Source organism: Oncorhynchus clarkii, chromosome 2 (genome assembly GCF_045791955.1).
Source record: "Oncorhynchus clarkii lewisi isolate Uvic-CL-2024 chromosome 2, UVic_Ocla_1.0, whole genome shotgun sequence".
Lineage (NCBI taxonomy): Eukaryota > Metazoa > Chordata > Actinopteri > Salmoniformes > Salmonidae > Oncorhynchus > Oncorhynchus clarkii.
Window position 1 is genome coordinate 19,640,600 of NC_092148.1, and position 21,135 is coordinate 19,661,734.

Here is a 21,135-nt window from a genome sequence, read left to right on the forward strand (position 1 = left end):
TCTTTAGTAGTCACCTCTTCTTATTCTCTCGCTCGATCTCTCTCTCCATTGTTAAATATCCCACCACCCAGCACTAAGCACTTTCCCTTCTTAATGATATCATTGTGTGTGTGGGGGGGGGAAGTTCTGTCTATTTACCATTGTATGACAGACAACAGCTGGCCCTATTGGACATGGCCACGCCCTACAAATCCTACCCATCTGGTTCCTTAAGCGGAACCCCTTACACACACACACTCACTCACACACACACACTCACTCACACACACACATCTTTAGTACTTTTTCATCCCACAGGACTAAATCAGGCCTCAAAAACAACACATTCCATTGTTGACTTAAAGAGTATATGATACTGTAGGGAGGAGAGCAAAAGGAGAGAGGGGGGAGAGAGATCCCTCTGTGTGGGCCTCACGACCTGCCGTACAATAACTCACCCTGAGGCAGAGAAAGAGAGAGAGATGAACGGGAGAGAGACTGAGTGCTTCTGTGACCTTGAACTTCTCAGCCTCACATCCTCTCTCCTTTTCTCTCTCTGTCTGTTTATCCCCTTTTCTCTGTTTCTGTCCTATGTCCACTCTGTTCATCTCGCGGTGTCCTTTTTGACCTAAACAAGACTCCATACTCTATCCCTGCTTTACACAATGCAACCTGAAGTCAAGCTCATCTTCTCGCTACTTCTCTTTCTCCCTCTTACCCCTCTCTCTCACACACGCGCACACACACACACACATACACACACACGCGCGTGCGCGCGCGCCCACAAACACTAACACACACACATTCCTACACCGCCTGTATGTGTTTTTGAGTCAGAGAGCTGCATGAGCAGCAGATAAAGGAGGCGTCCATCCAAGACTTCAGATTCCTGGCATAGACTGCCTCACATCCACTGGGAATGGACTTCCAAAGGCTGAGCGAGAGACAGAAAGAGAAAGAGGGGGGAAAGAGTGAGAGAGGGGGAGGGGGGGGGAGAGGACACAGGGAGAGACATGCATTATTTATTATTGCAGTATGGTCACTAGAAAGAAAGAAGGGGATTAGAGGAGCGCTCCAAGCCAGCCAGGTCTACTGGGTTATTTCTCTCTCTCTCTCCGTCTCTATTTTTCTCTCTCTTTTTACTTCTCTCCTAAGGGGTCGTTCAGAAATAAGGTAGTTGTGGTTAGTTAATTTCCAGTTGGCAGATTAACTAAAGTGTTTGTGTGTGTGTGTGTGTGTGTTTTTCAGGTTGCTGCTGTGGTCAGTCCAAGAGAGAAGGACAAAGACACTGAGATGGAGGAACCACCGGGATCACATTCCCTCTTCTGTTTCTTTAACTTATTACCTTTCCAACTGTGTGTGTGTGTGTGTGTGTGTGTGTGTGTGTGTGTGTGTGTGTGTGTGTGTGTGTGTGTGTGTGTGTGTGTGTGTGTGTGTGTGTGTGTGTGCGCGCGCGTGCGTGCGTGCGTGTATACATTTTGGTGGGTGACACCTCCAATTTCAGTTTTATAATTTGCAATTTTTGTTGACTTTTATAATGTTATGATACTCATATATCGTTGACACATTTACAATACCCTTAATCATCAAGGGACTTTACAATACTATTGATACATACTGTGGCTTGTGTTTCTAACTACCTATGTGAGAATGTATATTTGTGTGTACAGTATACTCATATCTCGAAAATATATCACGGACTCCAAGAAAGCTTCAATTCTTTCACTAACATGCTGCACTTGCATGCATTCACGCACGCATGCACAAACTCACACGTACACACACACAGATACACACCCACTGGACAGTTTCACTCACACTCACAACACAAACTGGAACTGAGAATGACAAGCGGTGGTAATGTTTCTCTTTAACTTTGATCTGTTCCTCCTCTGTAACTGTCAGGCCAGAGTCAAATGGCATCAAAACAATAATAATCATAAGAGCAATGGTACTAATACTGTAATAGTGATACTGGTGATAATAATCTGTTAGTCTCTGCTGGAGATGAGGCATACACACAAAGCAATGAGTGTCGATGACATCGTGAAGAGTCACATGTTATATGGTACATTCGCTGTGGTTCGTCTCAAGTGTATGTGGGTGTGTTATGTCTGTGTGGTTGCGTGTGCATCAAAACATGGGCAATACCCTTCATTGGTGCTTCCATGTAGGCCATGAGGTACTGTTATCTTGTTGTGCACTGTATCTAGATGGTAAATAGGCTCAGTGGGATTTTGATCTCTTGGTTACTTCGACCCGTGACAATCCTCTTCTCCTTCACGTCCTTTGAACCGTCACCGTCCAGTAATGTACTGTCAGACGTCATCACAAATGTTTTTTACACGATTACGTCATTGGCTGTTTGTCTCAGCTATCACGTCAATTACAATTACTAGGAGCACTTTTTTTGATATTGTGTGATATTGATCTAACAAATAGTTTTGTTTCATTGGCTGGTACAAAGATATCTTTGTGTTCGATTTACAACTGGGTGTTGTTGTGTATAAAAATACCTGCTCATATTAGTCATGTGTGAGCTAGGTAATATAGCAATGACCAGTAACATGGAGAATATGGGTTCCTGTTTTATGGATTGATTTGAAATCTACCACTAATCTGAATGGGCCTGTACTGTTCACAAGTAGAGGGGGAGGAGAGTTCTGAGTGAGATATCATGGACACACACTGACGATCAGGAGAGATTAGTTTTCTTAATCCACGCTGACACCCTTAGAAAGACGTGTGTGTGCACTCACACACACACACACACACACACACACACACACACACACACACACACACACACACACACACACACACACACACACACACACACACACTAACACACACACATGAGAATACATGAGAGACGGTCACAGGTATTATACTGTAGACACTTGGCCACACACAGTCCCTCTCCACCCCTGCCTCACCTGCTAGTCTATCATAGAGGGAGGAGGAGGAGGACACGCTAAAAGGAAGTCTTGTAGGGAGTCTTGTAGAAGGCTTTGACATAGTTCGCCATATGGCCAAGTCCATGTAATGGTACAGCTTTAATTGTCCCACCATCTCTAGTGGTGTTTGGTGTGATATAGAGCAGGCGAGGCAACGACAGAGAAACACAGTGATAGTGACGACTTGTGTCATTAGCTTTTTGAGAATGCACTTTTTTAATCTACTTGCCCTACTTTACATTCCAGCTTATTAAACATGTCACTTTTTGCACCTGTGTTGTCCTTAATCACATGCCCTTGCCTGCACAGAATAGAAATATCAGTGCCCCGCCCTTGTCAACCATAGTATAGGCCAACAGACCCCAGTTTCCAACCCCAGTGAGACTTTTTAAGGAGAACTACTACAAATACTTGAAGTGATTTCATAGAACTTCAGTGTCATTCCTGGTGGGGCAAGTGATTCTGTGTTGTGGTAGTGAAGACGGTGAGGAAGGGTGGAGAGTAGAGTGGCGTCTTAATGTGACTAAAGCAGCGTGACAGAGGAGGGTAAATACCTGAGAGCTCTGCTGAGATAGATCGCCCAGCTCGCTCTTCTCGGCCTTGCATGGCTTTATGGGATACTAAGGTATTAGCAGCTGAATAATTATTGTTGATACGTTACTCTCCTGCTTTCTGTGTGGCATATCACTTTTCTTTCCCCCCCTTTTTATTTTGTGCCTTTGTGTCCCAGAAGTTTCTTCCTTTGCCTCCTGCCTGCGACATCACATAAACATGAAAATACTGTATATGTTTTGGACTACCTGCCTGCCTGCGTGGAGTTCCTGAAAGCTCTTTTTTTCTCCTTTGGGAACAAAAAGCATTTTCTCTATGAAGGGAAATCTTGGGAAAGAAGTAGTGAAATTGCACATTGAGCACTGTGGTGGTCGAAATTATTCACATTTTAATGGGGCCTACTATCATTTGAATGTTACCATTGGTTCTTGCTTGTAAAGTTAACTTCCAGATGTTTAATAAAATGCATTTACAAATACACCATTCAAATCTGAATTGGGGAATGGCTTAAGATGGATCTGTTTGCTATACTGGTCATGCTACAGAATGTGCACATTCTGAGTCATATTTCGAGATACATGTCAATATTTAATCATTTTGTATCCTTTGTTATAAACTGTCTTACTAGGCTGTATATAAAAGGGGAGGTGAAACGCCTTGTGTAAAATTTAATAGTGACGCTTGTACTATGTTTGCATACATACAGGGTCACGCGTGTCTCCTTTGCGCCATAAAAGAGAGGATTCGTATTAAATATATATGGATATATACACATACAGTATATTTTTTGGCCTTGTCAGTTTCTTAACTGCGTAGACGTACAGTATATGTTGGGAAAGGCGTTTTGGAACCAGACATGCAACCCCCGCTGTACTCAACACTGAATCTGTGTTTTACAGTACAAAAAAAAAAGCTTCTCTTTGCGTATCTATTTTTTCTTGTTTGTATGATGCTCTGAAAATACATCATTTTTCACAAGTGGTTTCGGACATAGAAGAAGTGTTACCGGTCACTTTATAAACTGAAACGTAGGATATAATAGTAGAATAGCTGTTGCATTACCTATTTGTTACGACCTGTATGTAATGTTATTATGGAAGATGTAATGTCCTTCTGTAAATGTTGTTTATTGTTGGTTTACCTGAAATAAATAAAGTTTATTAATGCTTCAAACTGTGTTCAGCTACCAATGCAAAACAGCTGTTGTTAGGTCATGTATTACATACTTACATACATACTTTCATACTAATTCTACCACAACTCCATTCTAATGTGGTCATGCTGTGTGGATATTGGTTGCCTTTGTCCTCCTATTCATCAGTATTTACATAGTTAGCTACTTCCTGAAATTAGTTATCCCTGGAATTGATATAAGTACCGTACTTAGTTTTTTTTTTAAGGCATCATTTCCTCAACTGTACCAGCAACGGTTTCTAGTGATTTATCCTGTATTACCAGTCCCTGTTTGATGTGAGCTCAGCTGGCCTGATTACAGAGGCCCTCTTTGTATTGTACCACAACAGTGTTTTCTCTGGACACCCACCAAGGTGTTATGTCTCTGATTCAAACCATACCAATAGGTCAACAACATCTCCAAGTCTGCATCCCAAATTGCATCCCTATTGGCTCTGGTTAAATGTAGTGCACTATATAGGGAATAGGGTGCCATTTGGGATGCATACATGAAAAAGTATGTAACTTCTGTTATGAGTACAGTTTTCAGGCCTGCTGGTCCTCAAACAGATATAATTTATAACATGAAAACAAACAACCTCCAGGTCATAATGACTGCTGTGACAGATAGGTAGGAGAAAAATACATGGAAACCCCAACAACACAATGTGTGCTGTAAGAATGTTATGTTCATAACGTTTTTAAAGTTTCTTTGGAAAAACATGAAGTCATTCTATTCTGTTCTGTGGTTATTGCATGTGGTCATAAATGGTTCGGAAACTGTTTTGCACCAAAAAATTCCCCACCAAAAAATGCATTTCCAATAGTTAATTCCAGTTTATCTCTTTAATGTTGGATCATATATCAACTGCATGAAGGTCAAATCTGACTCAAGGTTTTAACTTTGTCTTTGTAATGTTGATTGCTCTGGACAACTTTATTCCAAACTGAAAAGACTTGGCTAGACACCCAGCCCTAAAACAAGACATTTAGTAACATAAGTCATTTTGAGTTTGTGTGTCTCTCTTGGCAGGGTGTAGCTTGAAGAACCAAATCTCACTGCATTCTTCTGTCAGGATATATTACATACTTATTGACTCCCTCTCCATCCTACTGACAGACATGCCTCCTAACCAGTCAGAATGCCTGGGTGACTGATTAACATTAGGGATCCTCTGTATTTGCTTGACCTCAGCTAGTGAGCCATGATGTTTTGAATTCTCAATAGAGAGTGCTCTGTGACAGGTTGATAACTAGAAATACGTTTTGATGCACATCACTTGGGCTAATCATATTATTGATGCGCTATAACTGGTCATAGTGTTATTTATGGTTGCAACAGTAGTTGATTTTATTATTATTTATGTTGTTATGATACTGTTTTTGTACATTAAACAGTCTTACATGATCTAACATATCTCTGGTGAACAGTAAGGTACAGTACAGTTGATGACAAATGAGAGATAATAGACTCCCTAAAAGTCAAGGGGGGGGGGGGGGGGGGGGGCAGGACAGCCCTGTTAAGCTCACTGTAGTGGAGTATCTCCCTTCCTTCCTTTGGTGTTCTACACAGGGTCTCTCTCTCGCTCTCTCTCTCTTTTTCTCTCTCACGGTTTCCTTCCTGTTCTCCTCTACACAGTGTCTCTCCCTCCCACTGTTCCCTCTGCGTGCACCACTGTGTGAGATGGATTTGAAACCCCTCTGATCCCAAAGGCTCATGGTGACAAACCACTTTCATCCCTGTCCCTGGGGCCTAACGGTGGAGACGACATTATGGTTGAAAGGGGAGACTGATTAAAATTATGCTGGTTGTTCTTCCCTCTCTAAAAGACCCATTTAGACTATACTCATTTGTAATATGTAACGCGCATGGCATTTATTTAGTGTGTTTTACAGTCACACACAGTTTTACTGGTTGATAATATCAAGGGAGTCTGGACTGTTACAATAGTAGGCTATTTGAGGAGGTCTAATATGATATCTCTGAGTCAATACCTCACAGTTTTAATGAACATAGAAGTTAATTAAGGGTAAAGGGTTTGCTCATATAAACGGTAGGCCTTCTGTCAGATTTGTAAAATAGTATTTCCTTTTCCATCAGTAGTCCTAGATGTGGCTTTCAGAAGTATCATAGGCCTATTTATAAGGGCATAATTCTTATTTGAAATATGTGATATTGTTTCGGCTATAGAACTAAGACATTGAAACTCATCAGCCATGCACAAGATGAACAATTGTAGACGATCCCTAAACCATGCCATCTGTTAGTCCAACCCTTTTTTCCATATGGAGGAGAGAGAGACGGCTCACTGAGACAGCAGGGCGCCTGGAAACAGGTTTCAACAGCGCAGAGCAGAGAGAGGCTATCTCGTTTGTCGCGCAGCTAGAGCAGCAGAAGAACATTGCGGAGTCCGGACCTGAGTGTTGTGTATAGTAGGTTGGATTTTCTTCTCCAAATTCTGTCAGCGATATTTTTCGATTTTGGGGGACCTTCAACATCTCTGCGCAACGGCGGGGAGAAGCGAAAACAACCAAAAGTTACGCTGGAAGGGAGTAATGTTACATTTACAAGGAAAGAAAAACCGAACACAGAAAGGGAGCGGGGAAGTAGTGGCTCGCTAGCTGGCGAGCTAGCTAGTTTTGGAAGAAACCGCAAAGAAAGTATGTCTGTGGCCGTGCGTAATGCTTTCGCGATGGATTACAACAGAGTACTGTGTATATTTTTGCAGGTGTTTTTATTGATCAGTTTAGGATCTATAAGGGTAAATGGACAGTATGGCGACCGGGGAATGTCTATTCCGGAGCACGGTTTTTGCCAGCCGATTTCTATTCCACTTTGTACAGACATCGCATACAACGAGACCATCATGCCAAATTTACTAGGACACACAAACCAGGAGGAAGCAGGGCTCGAGGTACACCAGTTTTACCCGCTTGTGAAAGTTCAGTGTTCTCCTGATCTAAAGTTTTTCCTCTGCTCCATGTATGCGCCTGTGTGCACTGTGCTTGAGCAGGCGCTTCCCCCGTGCAGGTCACTGTGCGAGAGGGCGAGACAGGGCTGCGAGGCGCTCATGAACAAATTCGGTTTTCAGTGGCCGGTCAGCCTCGCTTGCGAGTCTTTCCCGGTTCACGGAGCGGGCGAGCTGTGCGTCGGGCAGAATATGTCGGGTCAAAACACACCGGTCAACCCCACCCCTGATGTAACGGAGCCTCCGCACGATACTGCGATTGTAAAAGGACAGTTCAAGTGCCCGGCTTCTCTGAAAGTACCCACTTATTTGAATTACCGTTTTCTCGGTGAGGATGACTGTGGCGCACCGTGCGAGCCAAAGAAATCTAACGGAATGATGTACTTCAGCGAGGAAGAGTTAAAATTCGCCAGGATATGGATAGTAATCTGGTCCGTGTTATGTTGTGCATCCACGTTATTTACCGTTCTAACCTATCTGGTGGACATGAAGCGCTTCAGCTACCCTGAGCGTCCTATTATCTTCCTATCCGGTTGCTACACCATGGTGTCCATTGCCTACATAGCTGGATTTCTCCTTGAGGACAAGGTGGTTTGCAATGACAGGTTTGACAACGACATTAGGACTGTGGTGCAGGGTACCAAAAAGGAGGGTTGTACCATCCTCTTCATGATGTTGTATTTTTTCAGCATGGCCAGCTCCATCTGGTGGGTCATCCTGGCCCTCACCTGGTTCCTGGCAGCAGGGATGAAGTGGGGTCACGAAGCCATCGAGGCCAACTCGCAGTACTTCCACCTGGCGGCGTGGGCTGTGCCCGCCATTAAGACCATCACTATCCTGGCGGTGGGCCAGGTGGACGGGGATGTCCTTAGCGGCGTGTGCTTCGTGGGCATCAACAGTGTGGACGCTCTCCGAGGCTTCGTCCTAGCGCCGCTCTTTGTCTACCTCTTCATCGGCACCTCGTTCCTCCTGGCCGGCTTCGTGTCTCTGTTCCGGATCAGAACCATCATGAAGCACGACGGCACCAAGACGGAGAAGCTGGAGAAGCTGATGGTGAGGATAGGGATCTTCAGCGTGCTCTACACCGTCCCTGCCACCATCGTCATCGCCTGCTACTTCTACGAGCAGGCCTTCCGGGAGCAGTGGGAGAGGACGTGGATCAGCCAGACGTGTAAGACGTACGCCGTGCCCTGTCCGGCCCACCCACACCCCAACATGAGCCCCGACTTCACCGTCTTCATGATCAAGTACCTCATGACTCTGATCGTGGGGATAACGTCCGGGTTCTGGATCTGGTCTGGGAAGACCCTCAACTCCTGGAAGAGGTTTTATACGAGACTGGCTAACAACAGACAGGGAGAGACCACAGTGTGAATGGTCTGAGTGGGGTGAGACCTCTGGATGTACTTTAGCCTATGATGGGCGTCTCCCACACACACAAAAAAATGTGTTTATTTACAGACTGAATGAATGATAATCGTTTTTGGACTTAATTGCCATGCAGAGACACTCATTGGTACATGATGTTTCTATTGTACATAAAACATTTTGTGAGATTTTTGTAAGTATATATTTGTATTTAAAGATCAAAATTCTCTTTTTTAGTTGTTTCCCTCTATTAAAGCCAACATTTATTTGACACACTTTGGGCATAATGAAAATGGACCTAAGTGATAAAGAGCCAGCTAACTGAGCATTTAGCATTAAGGATGTGATTGTCTTAGGACCTGAGTTGGCTTGGTCACTGCTGGGAGAGGGTTGTAGCTGTCTTTGATCAGTAGACTGGCTCGGAACATGGTTTCTATTCTAAGCAGCAGAGTCCCGTGAAAAACAATTGCTTCCTCGTGGGTCCTTATCCCCCATTATACTGTTGTTCTTTCTGTCCAACTGTTCTCTTCTATTCAACATATTTCTAAATGCCTGGGATTTGAAGGTTAAAAGTACAGTCAGCATTTTTATAACAAGAAAGTAGGTATAGGTTTGGGATTGTGTGCACATGTACTGTGTAGCCTACATGACATGTACTGTCTAGCCTACATGACATGTACTGTGTAGCCTACATGACATGTACTGTGTAGCCTACATGACATGTACTGTGTAGCCTACATGACATGTACTGTGTAGCCTACATGACATGTACTGTGTAGCCTACATGACATGTACTGTGTAGCCTACATGACATGAATCCTCCAAATACAAATGTTTTTATAACCTCAATGAGAATGAGCCAGGATGAGAACATTTAGCCCAAAATAAAGCCCGAATAGTTGCACCAAAGTTAAAAGCCGTCTTTTGGTGACACAATATTGTAATAGAATGAAAGTAAACCATTTGCAGGATCTTTTCAACATTTTGTTTATGTGTTTCAGATAGCCCTGCTGCCTATGAACACAGAACAGACACACGTTGTTTGTGGCTTTGTTTACCTTTTTGAGCACTTTGAGGGGAATACTAGCCTGGTCCCAGATCTGTTTGTGCTGTCTTGCCAACCCCGAAGAACCATAGGAGTAGGCAGGACAGCAGAATCAAGTCTTGGACCAGGCTAGGGGAATACAGAATGCTGGACAGAGACAGCTCCGACTCAGAGGTGGGCTACATAACACATCAGCTACACCCCCTAATGCTTTCTCACAGACAGACAGACATTCAGACAGCTGAAATACCAATACTTCACTAATGAACAAGTTGAAATACGCAGTAGCCTACTCTACAGCCGGCTGTATAATTGGCTTATAAAAACTGAAAACAAATGAATAATTGAAGGAGATAGGACAGTGTGTTTTGTAATTTTCAGACCTACAGGTAATCAGAGTCAGAAAATTATTTTTCCCCAGAAGGTAATTGTTGGCAAAATGTGGCTGTATTTTTTTACAATGGGCCCAGGTGGCAGCTTTGAGCAGTCCCCTTTCACCCCTGTGTCATTTCTCCTGGTTAAGTGTGTGTTTGTGTGTGCACACATGCTCGTGTGTGTGTGCGTGTGTGTCGGTGCTAACCATGCAGGATGAGCAGCTGTCTTTAGCCTTTATAAAGCTAGACACCGTGATCTGTCCCCACCTCAGACATCTTCTGTTATGTTCTTGTCAAATGCATGACAGTTATTTTACCCTAAATGCATGGATGGCTCTCTATTAAACAACATGTTCATACCTTTGACATCTATTATGTTTAATTCTGGTATTCTGCATTTGTTTGTTATTAAAAACATTATATTTATAGAAACATTTCTTTATATCCACACTGATTACTTTAAAGAATAAAAAATCCCACCTTTGCACCAACTGTCATGTTGATTTGAAATATCTATTATATCATGTGTTATAAACCAGAGATGATGGATTGAATCATGCTGTTAGCCTAGTGTACATTTACATTTGAGTAATTTAGCAGGTGGTCTTATTCAGAACGACTTCCAGGAGCAATTAGTGTTAAGTGCCTTGCTCAAGGGCACATCAACATATTTTTCAACTACTCGGCTAGGGGATTAGAACCAGCGACCTTTCGGGTTCTTGGCCCAATGCTCTTAACCGCTAGGGTACCTGCCTAAAATGTAGTTTAAGATTTGGAGTGTAACAAATCTGCTTCATCGACTCTATATAGTATTCCCTTTGTAACAACATGGTAATAGCAATCATTTTTACAGCTGGAAAAGCTAAACAGTGAACATGAGTTTTATCTCAGTGGTTACAGCCAACTGGGAAGTCTGGTTTGAAAAATAACTTCTTTATCCTGGGTGGATGTTAATCAAATGCAGCTCTCTGGTTAGGCTAAATGAGGTGGATGGGAATCTTGTGAATGGTTGGTATGCACTGTGAACGCTCAGAGGCCTTGCTTGTGTAGGGGCATTGTTGCTTTGCACTTAAAATAGCTTGTGTCCCATGTCTGGAAGTCACATACGTAGGTCAGCTACTCAACTTTCATACAGCCGTTGTTTAGGGTAGTTTTGTTGTTGTCTTTAATTTTGTTGCTCTGTTCACTCTTGTGCCTATTATGTCCAAGCTTCTCTGAAGTCTGTGGCTGTCTAGTTTGTGGCTAAACTGACCATAACTTAATGTGAACTATATATATGGCTCATGTCCAGTAGTTTATGCATACGCACAGTTCAATCCGCTTCGCTGAAGATCTGCTTTATAGCACGGGTGACAATTAAAAGCAATGTTCCCAAGGTCGCGGAGACTCTGCATTCATGGTAAACGATACGTCGGCTCAATCGGAAGTGACCTTTAAATGTGAACTGCGCTACAGCGCAGATATTCTGAGCTACGGATTAAACCGAGCCCTTAGTCTCAGACAGGTTAGCAGGTGTGCTGAAGAACACTCCCCATTTTCGTTGTGAAAATGTTGAGTATCAGTGAGATGTAGTAAGTGCATGGCACAGAGTTGAGGACTTGATTCAATGCAGTGCCTAAGCAACCTTCAGGTCATTTAGCTGAATGGTAGCCACTTCTAGTCTCTGGATTCATAGTAACATGGGCTATGTTTTCCTCCTATAAGAGTACCACTGACCGACCTCTATGGACGTACTGCCTTAATTTCAAGCCCTTATTGATTTGACTTAGCTGACTGAACATATACTAAGGCTGCATCACAAATGGCATCATATTCTCTATATGGTACACTACTTTTGACCCGGGCCCATAGGGAATAGGGTGCCATTTATGACACACATAATATGTGTATGCTAGGTCTCACTCTGTCTGCCTCCCTCCCTGTCAGTGTGTCTTCCTGATGCCTGGCTTGCTACTGGTTTGTCAGGAAGTGCTTGTACAGCCAGCAGCCCAGGCCAGAGCACACAGAGAACTGCTTGTCCCTCAGTCTCAGTCCCTCTCCTCTCTGCTGCTCTGTGGTCAGACTTTAGACCTACTCAACAACTCTACTCTGGCCTGGAATGCTGGGAGCTGGAGGAGGGCAGGAGAGAGAGTATAGAGACACAATATAAACCTAAACCTCAGCCTCAACATGCATTTATGGCCCAGTCACACAAGTTGCCTTGGACATTTTAAGAAGGCTATCGTGTTAATGTTGCCACACGATGGATGTAATAAGATTTATTCATAATGCAGAGAGCTCAGTGACATTTCCTAGTTCTGGAAAATACTGGAATAATTGCTCAAATACTGCTGCTGTTTTCAAATGACTCAAATAACATTCTGCTTCACCTGTCACTATGTATGGGGTTGACCTTATGAACTTCTGACCCCTCTATCTTCAGAGGACACGGCAGGTCACACAGTGGTGATGTTATTGTGTGTTTACTCTCCCCTAGTACCTCCCCCATCAGTCCAGACAACAGGTTTTATGACTGTGGAGCGTTTCAGACTTGTCTGACTGCATGTTGTTGTTAGCTTATCCCACTGAGCATTTATCACCTCAGGGTAGACTTTGTAAAGAATGCTAAAGCTATGCTAACCAACTGACTGTAGTGCACTTTGGGAAGAATGTGAATGCTAACTGTCTATAGTGCCAGCCTGCCAGGTGGATGCAAAAACAAATCTCTTCGCCCGTCTTAGTCTATTATAGGTGAATATAAAGAAGGCTAAATTGCTGTTTTATAACCTAGAACAGTGGTTCCCAAACTGTGGGGCGATGGGTCGGCAGGGGGGGCGTGGGGGTCAGTCTGGTTTTCAAATTACTCTTGAATGAAAGTTGCAATAGTAGAATGCACAAGGTGCCATTTCAAATTGGGTAGTGCCTCATCAGTTCCTCTTGTCTTGTCAGTCATTGCAGACCTTAGAGCTATTTGTAACTTGTCAGAAATGTCCAGCTCAACTAGACTATGTCAGCTAATGATTTTTAGCTATGTTTTTTAGCCCAAAGATTTTGTGGTAATGTTTGAGTCACTCAGATATCACATGAATAGACATTATACATGGCAAAATGTATAGAATTGCAGGAAATTAGCATTAAACCTGCAAAATGTTCTCTCCACCAACAAGACGAGTGTGAACAGTTTGTGTCATGAACCGCTTGTGCCCATCGAAATAGACGTGGCTCAAGCGCGTCCAGGGGTGGCTCGGAATGTTCCCCGATGCTGGAAGGTGGAACTGAGTGAAAAAGTTTAGGAACCCCTGGCCTAGAACGTGTTCATCCGTCCATGTATTTAAAATAATAAAAACTGATTTTCAGGCTCTGTTTTCTCAGTCATAAGACATGCACACAGAGTCTGAAACACACACACACACTGACCTTGTCATCCCGTTTCCCAGCGGCCCCTGCCTGAGCCTGTCTGAGTGTGTTGAGATGGTCATGTCTGACATTGCCTCTCACACAAATCACTGCTGTTTCACAACGCCCTCCACTGCAGAAGCTCTCACTCACTGTGTTGAAAAGAACAAGTCAAACATACTTAAACAGGCCTTTCACAGCAGAGCATTGAAGCTCTAGTTTGTGTCATCAACCCTGATTTGTGATAAGGTTGGAATGTTCATCATCAGTGAACATCTACAATAACAATAAAGTCACTGAAGTGTTCTTTTTAATGCAATAGATTTGAACAAGGCAGTATTTATGGGAATATGAAACAGATTTTTCATGTTCATTCCTTGGAGTCTCCTGGTAGTGAGCTCATCTGAGCCCAGCTATAATTAGGTTTTGTTGTTTGTAGCCTGCAGGAAAATAGACTTCCAGTACGAATCCTACTGTACATTGTTTCCATACATAGCACATAGTTTAACATTCCAATTTTGTGTTGAAACCTCCTCAAGGTCAAAGCAATGTTTAACAGCTCCTGTTCACTCTCTAACTCTCTCTCTCTCTAACTCTCTCTCTAACTCTCTCTCTCCTCTCTCTCTCTCTCTCTCAGTAGAAAGCAGATTACAGTATATTGTACCATGCTGTCCATCTGATCCAGTGAACTTGACCTGCCCCTCACACACACCTGGAAGAGATGTCACACCGGATGTGTCCTTGCTGCCCGGGTTCCTTGGGACGTCCCTACCTCATTGAAGTTGACATTTAAAATGGTTGGTAAGGGTTAAGGTTAGGGTAAGGGTAGGGTTGAAGTTTAGGGTATGGACATCCCGAGGATCCCAGATAGCACCCACCACACCAGATCACATGCCAACATCAATATCTGTCATTTGCTGTTGGTTTTGTTGGAGCAATCTCCTCTCTGTCATCTCTCTGAGATCATTCTTATGTTTACTTTCCTTACCAAAACATTTAATTCCTAAAGCCTTTTCTTTATCTGAAATGAGGAGCCGCTATGTTTTTGGTAACACTTTATTTGCCTACTACCTACAGAAGGACTTCATAAGACACAGTACATTTCTGACGTCAGGAGTCTCTATGTGCATGTTTGTATAGAATTTGCATTGCAATTTAGATAAAGCCTTCTGAACCCTTTTCCTGTGCCGTTATTTCTGTCGGGCCAATCTGAGGATTATTTTACACCACATTGAGAGCAGAGCAGAGAGAGTCAAGAAGTGCAGCAGTGTTCTGTGATGGCAGCCTTTTCCCTAGGGAGGTGTTGTCAATTCCCCGGCACCAATCGTAATTACGGTTTGTGATATCGTGTGACAGGGTTATCAAAGATTGCACTGCTGCGAAACCCTCTTCCTCAGGGAGAGGAGAGCAGCTCCTAACGAGGTGTCAATCACTGGGCCAACATGCCTGGGGGAGGAGGAGGAAGAGGAACGTTATCTTCTGCTTATCTCTGGAAGTGAGTCATCCCTCCCTCCCATCTCTCTCTCTCTCTTTCTCTCTCTTAGAGAGGGGTTCTTTTTCAGATTGCACATTACACTGCCTAGCAACATATAGCAATATGGATCCTCGTTCATGTATTTACTCTAGATAGAATTATTGTTCTCATTGGTGCCGAACACAATGCCCAAAAGTCACTACTGAAGATGATGAACACCCTAACTTTCTCTGCTAGCATTTTATCAGATCTATGTTGGGGCTGAATGTTTAATGTTCACAAATGAGCGCGCTTGAAACGTCTGCATGTGGAAAGTATTTCAGTCACACTAAACCCAGTACATACAATCTCAACTCTCGTTGAGTGTACAGCTCTGGATTTTAAATGTGGGTTGTTTCAAACTGTTGACATACTTCTGCAGACGACAGGGTGGATAAAAACAGCAACTGTCCCCTCCCACATAGTTAGGCAGCCATAAAGATGAATTTGATCCCACTTCCGTGACGACCCTGTCATTAAGGTTTCCTCACATACTCTCTGTAAATCAGCCCGACGCTCATTGATGGCTGTCTGTGGCTTCCTGCCCCTACGGGATTAACAAACTAACCCAGGCCATACACAGTACACACACACACACACACATTCTCAACCAAACTGCGTTATGAGGGACAAAAAATGATTCAGTTACTTTACACATGGATTGAAAAACGCACACACACAAGAAGACACAGTAATGTTATCTATCGCCCACTGCGATCCAGCCACATATGGTGGTTCAGTTTCACAGTGTGATTCACTCCGTCAGACAGTGATTTAATCTCTAATAGGGATTCAATGGAACATCACTCAGTTTAGGAGCAACAGTGAGTTTCCCTGGGGGAGAGAAAAAAATACAGATCAAATTGAATTATTCCTCAGCATCCTCACAGTGTTTCAGGCAGAGTTGAATGGAACTATGCAAGCATGACATTTCTTAATAGGATCCGTCTGTTTTCAACCTCTTGTTGTTTTGTAAAGAAGTGCAGATAGGAGCTGTGAGAGGGCAAGAGAGAGGGAAGAGAAAGGGTGCAGATTCATGCATTAGAGAGCACAGCAGAAAGGATTGAGCATGCCATGGTGATGGCCAGTAAAGATTACACCACTTTGGCTTTGACCAAAGTCCTGCTGTTTCATCTGCTGTTTAAATTAATAATTGTCGTAATCCCTTTATAAGGCCTATATAGCTGCTTCAGCAGTCAGGTAAAGTACAAGTAGGTGGAAGGACCTTTTATGCAGTATGACTTTGGTCATATATTCTTGTGAAGCATCTTTGTAGTGCTTATAAATACTTTATGGATACGCTCATGTTGATTTGAGCTTTTGACACCACACACACACACACACACACACACACACACACACACACACACACACACACACACACACACACACACACACACACACACACACACACACACACACAGAGAGAGAGAGAACGTAACTACCACTGAGAGTGTTTGGGCCTGTGGTAATGAGAACACACAGACAGGCTACAGAGCCCTCCTAATGGGAAACACAGGGACAATGTATAAATACACCGCTCTCTTTCTGTGTGTGTGCTGCCAAGGGGGAGGAGCAGGGGGCTCTGCCAACATACCCAAGGCTATAGTGAGGCTAATGAGAACCATGTTGGTGGGTGTTTCCAAGACGGCGTAGCAGTCAGACGTCTTTGTCCTCATCCCGTCGTGTCCCATGTATATATCTTTTTATACATTTTTCTTCTCATATCTTTTTATATTTTTCTAAACCTCAACTTCAAAATACTCTCCTCACCCAATGTGGTGTGGATCTGCTTTTTTTCGAAAGTATTTTTCTTTACTTCTGAACCGGAATCCCCCAACAGAAGCTAACTAGCTACTAGCTAGTAGTCAGCTAATCACTGCTAGCGATCATCAGCTAACCTATAGCTCGGAAAACTCTCGCCAGTTTGCACAACACAATTCAAACCAAAGCATACCGGACCTATTTTCTCTCTATATCCCCCGATTCCTATCGCAAGCTCTGAACCTTTTCACCTGGATCATCGCAGCTAGCTAGCTGCAATCCAAGTGGCTACTCCTGGCTAACGTCTCTAAAACCGAAGCAAGCACCAGTTAACCTGGAGCTAGCCCATGCTAGGCCCATCTCCCAGCTAGCTGAAGAGGTCCATCAGCCACTCCGGGGCTACAATACCTATTTTTCCAATTGGCCCGGACCCCATTTACTGCCGGCACCAAGCTCCTTCACGACTGGACTACCGACATAATCTGCCCGAGGGGGTTATTCAACTGGCTCCTACGTCGCAACGTCCCCTGAATGCCCATCTGCTAGTCTGCTAGCCGCGGCCCGCTAGCTGTCTAAAGCATATTGAACTGTTAGCTGAAGAGATCCACCAGCCAATTTCTTGGGCTACTATACCTATTTTGTCAATTGGACTGGACCCCTTTGATACACGGAACCCTACTAATCCATCACGACTGGTCTATCGACGTAACCGCACAAGGAGGCTATAACAGACTTCCTCCGTTGCGATGTCCCTCTAAGGCCCTTCTGCTAGCTTGCTAGCCCCGGCCTGCTAGCTGTCTGAATCGCCATGTCTCCAGCCAGCCTAACAACTCACTGGACCCCTATGATCACTCGGCTACGCATGCCTCTCCCTAATGTCAATATGCCTTGTCCAGTGCTGTTCTGGTTAGTGATTCTTGTCTTATTTCACTTTAGAGCCTCTAGCCCTGCTCAATATGCCTTAGCCAAACCTTTAGTTCCACCTCCCACACATGCGGTGACATCAGCTAGTTTAAATGTTTCTAGAGACAATATCTCTCATCACTCAATGCCTAGGTTTACCTCCAATGTATTCACATCCTACCATACCTTTGTCTGTACATTATGCCTTCAATCTAATCTATCGCTCCCAGTAACCTGCTCCTTTTACTCTCTGTCCCGAACGTACTAGACGACCAGTTCTTATAGCCTTTAGCTGTACCCGCATCCTACTCCTGTTCCTCTGGTGATGTAGAGGTTAATCCAGGCCCTGCAGTGCCTAGCTCCACTCCTATTCCTCAGGTGCTCTAATTTGTTGACTTCTGTAACCGTAAAAGCTTTGGTTTCATGCATGTTAACATTAGAAGACTCCTCCCTAAGTTTGTTTTATTCACTGCTTTAGCACACTCTGCCAAACTGGATGTCCTAGCCGTGTCTGAATTCTGGCTTAGGAAGACCACCAAAAACCCTGAAATTTCCATCCCTAACTTTAACATTTTCCGACAAGATAGAACTGTCAAAGGTGGCGGAGTTGCAATCTACTGCAGAGATAGCCTGCAGAGTTCTGTCATACTATTCAGGTCTGTACCCAAAAAATTAGAGCTTCTACTTTTAAAAATACACCTTTCCAGAAACAAGTCTCTCACCGTTGCCGCTTGCTATAGACCACCTTCAGCCCACTGCTGTGCCCTGGACACCATATGTGAATTGATTGCCCCCCATCTATCTTCAGAGCTCGTGCTACTAGGTGACCTAAACTGGGACATGCTTAACACCACGGCCATCCTACAATCTAAGCTTGATGCACTCAATCTCACACAAATCATCAATGAACCTAACAGGTACAACCCCAAATCCGTAAACAGGGGCACCCTCATACTTGCCCTCCAAATAAACCTCTGCTGTTTTCAACCAAGATCTCAGTGATCATTGCCTGCATCCGTAATTGGTCAGTGGTCAAACGACCACCCCTCATCACTGTCAAACGCTCCCTAAAACACTTCAGTGAGCAGGCCTTTCTAATCGTGCTGGCCCGGGTATCCTGGAAGGATATTGACCTCATCCCGTCAGTAGATGCCTGGCTATTCTTTAAAGGTGCCTTCATCACCATCTTAAATAAGCATGCCCCATTCAAAAAATGTAGAACCAGAAACAGCTATAGCCCTTGGTTCACTCCAGACCTGAATGCCCTTGACCATCACAAAACATCCTGTGACATACTACATTAGCATCGGATAGCCACCGTGATATGCAACTTTTCAGGGAAGTTAGGAACCAATATACACAGGCAGTTAGGAAAGATAAGGCTAGCACTAACTCAAAAAAGTTATGGGACACTGTAAAGTCCATGGAGAATAAATCAAATCAAATCAAATGTTATTTATATAGCCCTTCGTACATCAGCTGATATCTCAAATTGCTGTACAGAAACCCAGCTTAAAACCCCAAACAGCAAGCAATGCAGGTGTAGAAGCACGATGGCTAGGAAAACTCCCTAGAATGGCCAAAACCTAGCAAGAAACCTAGAGAGGAACCAGGCTATGAGGGGTGGCCAGTCCTCTTCTGGCTGTGCCGGGTGGAGATTGTAACAGAACATGACCAAGATGTTTAAATGTTCATAAATGACCAGCATGGTCAAATAATAATAATCACAGGCAGAACAGTTGAAACTGGAGCAGTAGCACGGCCAGGTGGACTGGGGACAGCAAGGAGTCATCATGCCAGGTAGTCCTGAGTCATGGTCCTAGGGCTCAGGTCCTCCGAGAGAGAGAAAGAGAGAATTAGAGAGAGCATACTTAAATTCACACAGGACACCGGATAAGACAGAAGTACTCCAGATATAACAAACTGACCCTAGCCCACCGACACATAAACTACTGCAGCATAAATACTGGAGGCTGAGACAGGATGGGTCAGGAGACACTGTGGCCCCATCCAATGATACCCCCGGACAGGGCCAAACAGGAAGGATATAACCCCACCCACTTTGCCAAAGCACAGCCCCCACACCACTAGAGGGATATCTTCAACCACCTTCTTACCATCCTGAGACAAGGCTGAGTATAGCCCACAAAGATCTCCGCCATGGCACAACCCAAGGGGGGGCGCCAACCCAGACAGGAAGATCACATCAGTGACTCAACCCACTCAAGTGACGCACCCCTCCTAGGGACGGCATGAAAGAGCACCAGTAAGCCAGTGACTCAGCCCCTTTAATAGGGTTAGAGGCAGAGAATCCCAGTGGAAAGAGGGGAACCGGCCAGGCAGAGACAGCAAGGGCGGTTCGTTGCTCCAGAGCCTTTCCGTTCACCTTCACACTCCTGGGCCAGACTACACTCAATCATATGACCCACTGAAGAGATGAGTCTTTCAGATAAGAGCACCTCCTCCCAGCTGCCCACTGCACTGAGGCTAGGAAACACTGTCACCACCGATAAATCCACTAAAATGTGAATTTCAATAAGCATTTTCTACGGCTGGCCATGCTTTCCACCTGGCTACCCCTACCCTGGTCAACTGCCCTGCACCCCCCACAGCAACTCGCCCAAGCCTCCCCATTTCTCCTTCACCCAAATCCAGATAGCTGATGTTCTGAATGTCTGGACCCCTACAAATCAGCCGGGCTAGACAATCTGGACCCTCTCTTTCTAAAATTATCTGCCGAAATTGTTGCAAACCCTATTACTAGCCTGTTCAACCTCTCTTTCGTATCGTCTGAGATTCCCAAAGATTGGAAAGCTGCCGCGATCATCCCCTTCTTAAAAGGGGGAGACACTCTAGACCCAAACTGCTGCAGACCTATATCCATCCTACCCTGCCTTTCGAAAGTCCATTTCGAATCCCACCGTACCTTCTCCGCTATGCAATCTGGTTTCAGAGCTGGTAATGGGTGCACCTCAGCCACGCTCAAGGTCCTAAACGATATCATAACCGCCATCGATAATAGACATTACTGTGCAGTTGTACTCATCGACCTGGCCAAGGTTCTCAATCACCACATTCTTATCGGCAGACCCAACTACTTCTCTGATCGAGTTCATTGTGTCAAATTCCGGCCTGTTGTCCGGACCTCTGACAGTCTCTATGG

General features: G+C 44.2%; 2 protein-coding genes across 4 annotated transcripts in view; both read left to right on the plus strand.

Annotated features, from left to right (window-relative positions):
* LOC139423715 (cyclin-dependent kinase 14) overlaps positions 1-14,520 on the plus strand; it is a 229,164-nt gene extending 214,644 nt beyond the window's left edge. For 2 of the 3 annotated variants that reach the window (XM_071175331.1, XM_071175343.1), the window contains one exon: positions 1,228-2,194. The gene's annotated coding sequence lies outside the window, so the exon portion shown is untranslated. Of the gene's footprint in view, positions 1-1,227; positions 2,195-14,432 lie in introns of those variants that run through there. The other variant, XM_071175337.1, reaches the window with a different exon arrangement.
* Positions 6,976-10,904, plus strand: LOC139423705 (frizzled-1-like). Its single transcript, XM_071175319.1, has one exon. It carries the CDS (start codon positions 7,325-7,327, stop codon positions 9,002-9,004), a length of 1,680 nt encoding a protein of 559 aa, XP_071031420.1. The 5' UTR covers positions 6,976-7,324; the 3' UTR covers positions 9,005-10,904.
* Positions 14,521-21,135: the final 6,615 nt, after the last annotated feature.

Excerpts from the sequence above, each read along its gene's own strand:
- LOC139423705 (XM_071175319.1), top strand. The coding sequence starts at position 7,325 with ATGTCTGTGGCCGTGCGTAATGCTTTCGCGATGGATTACAACAGAGTA.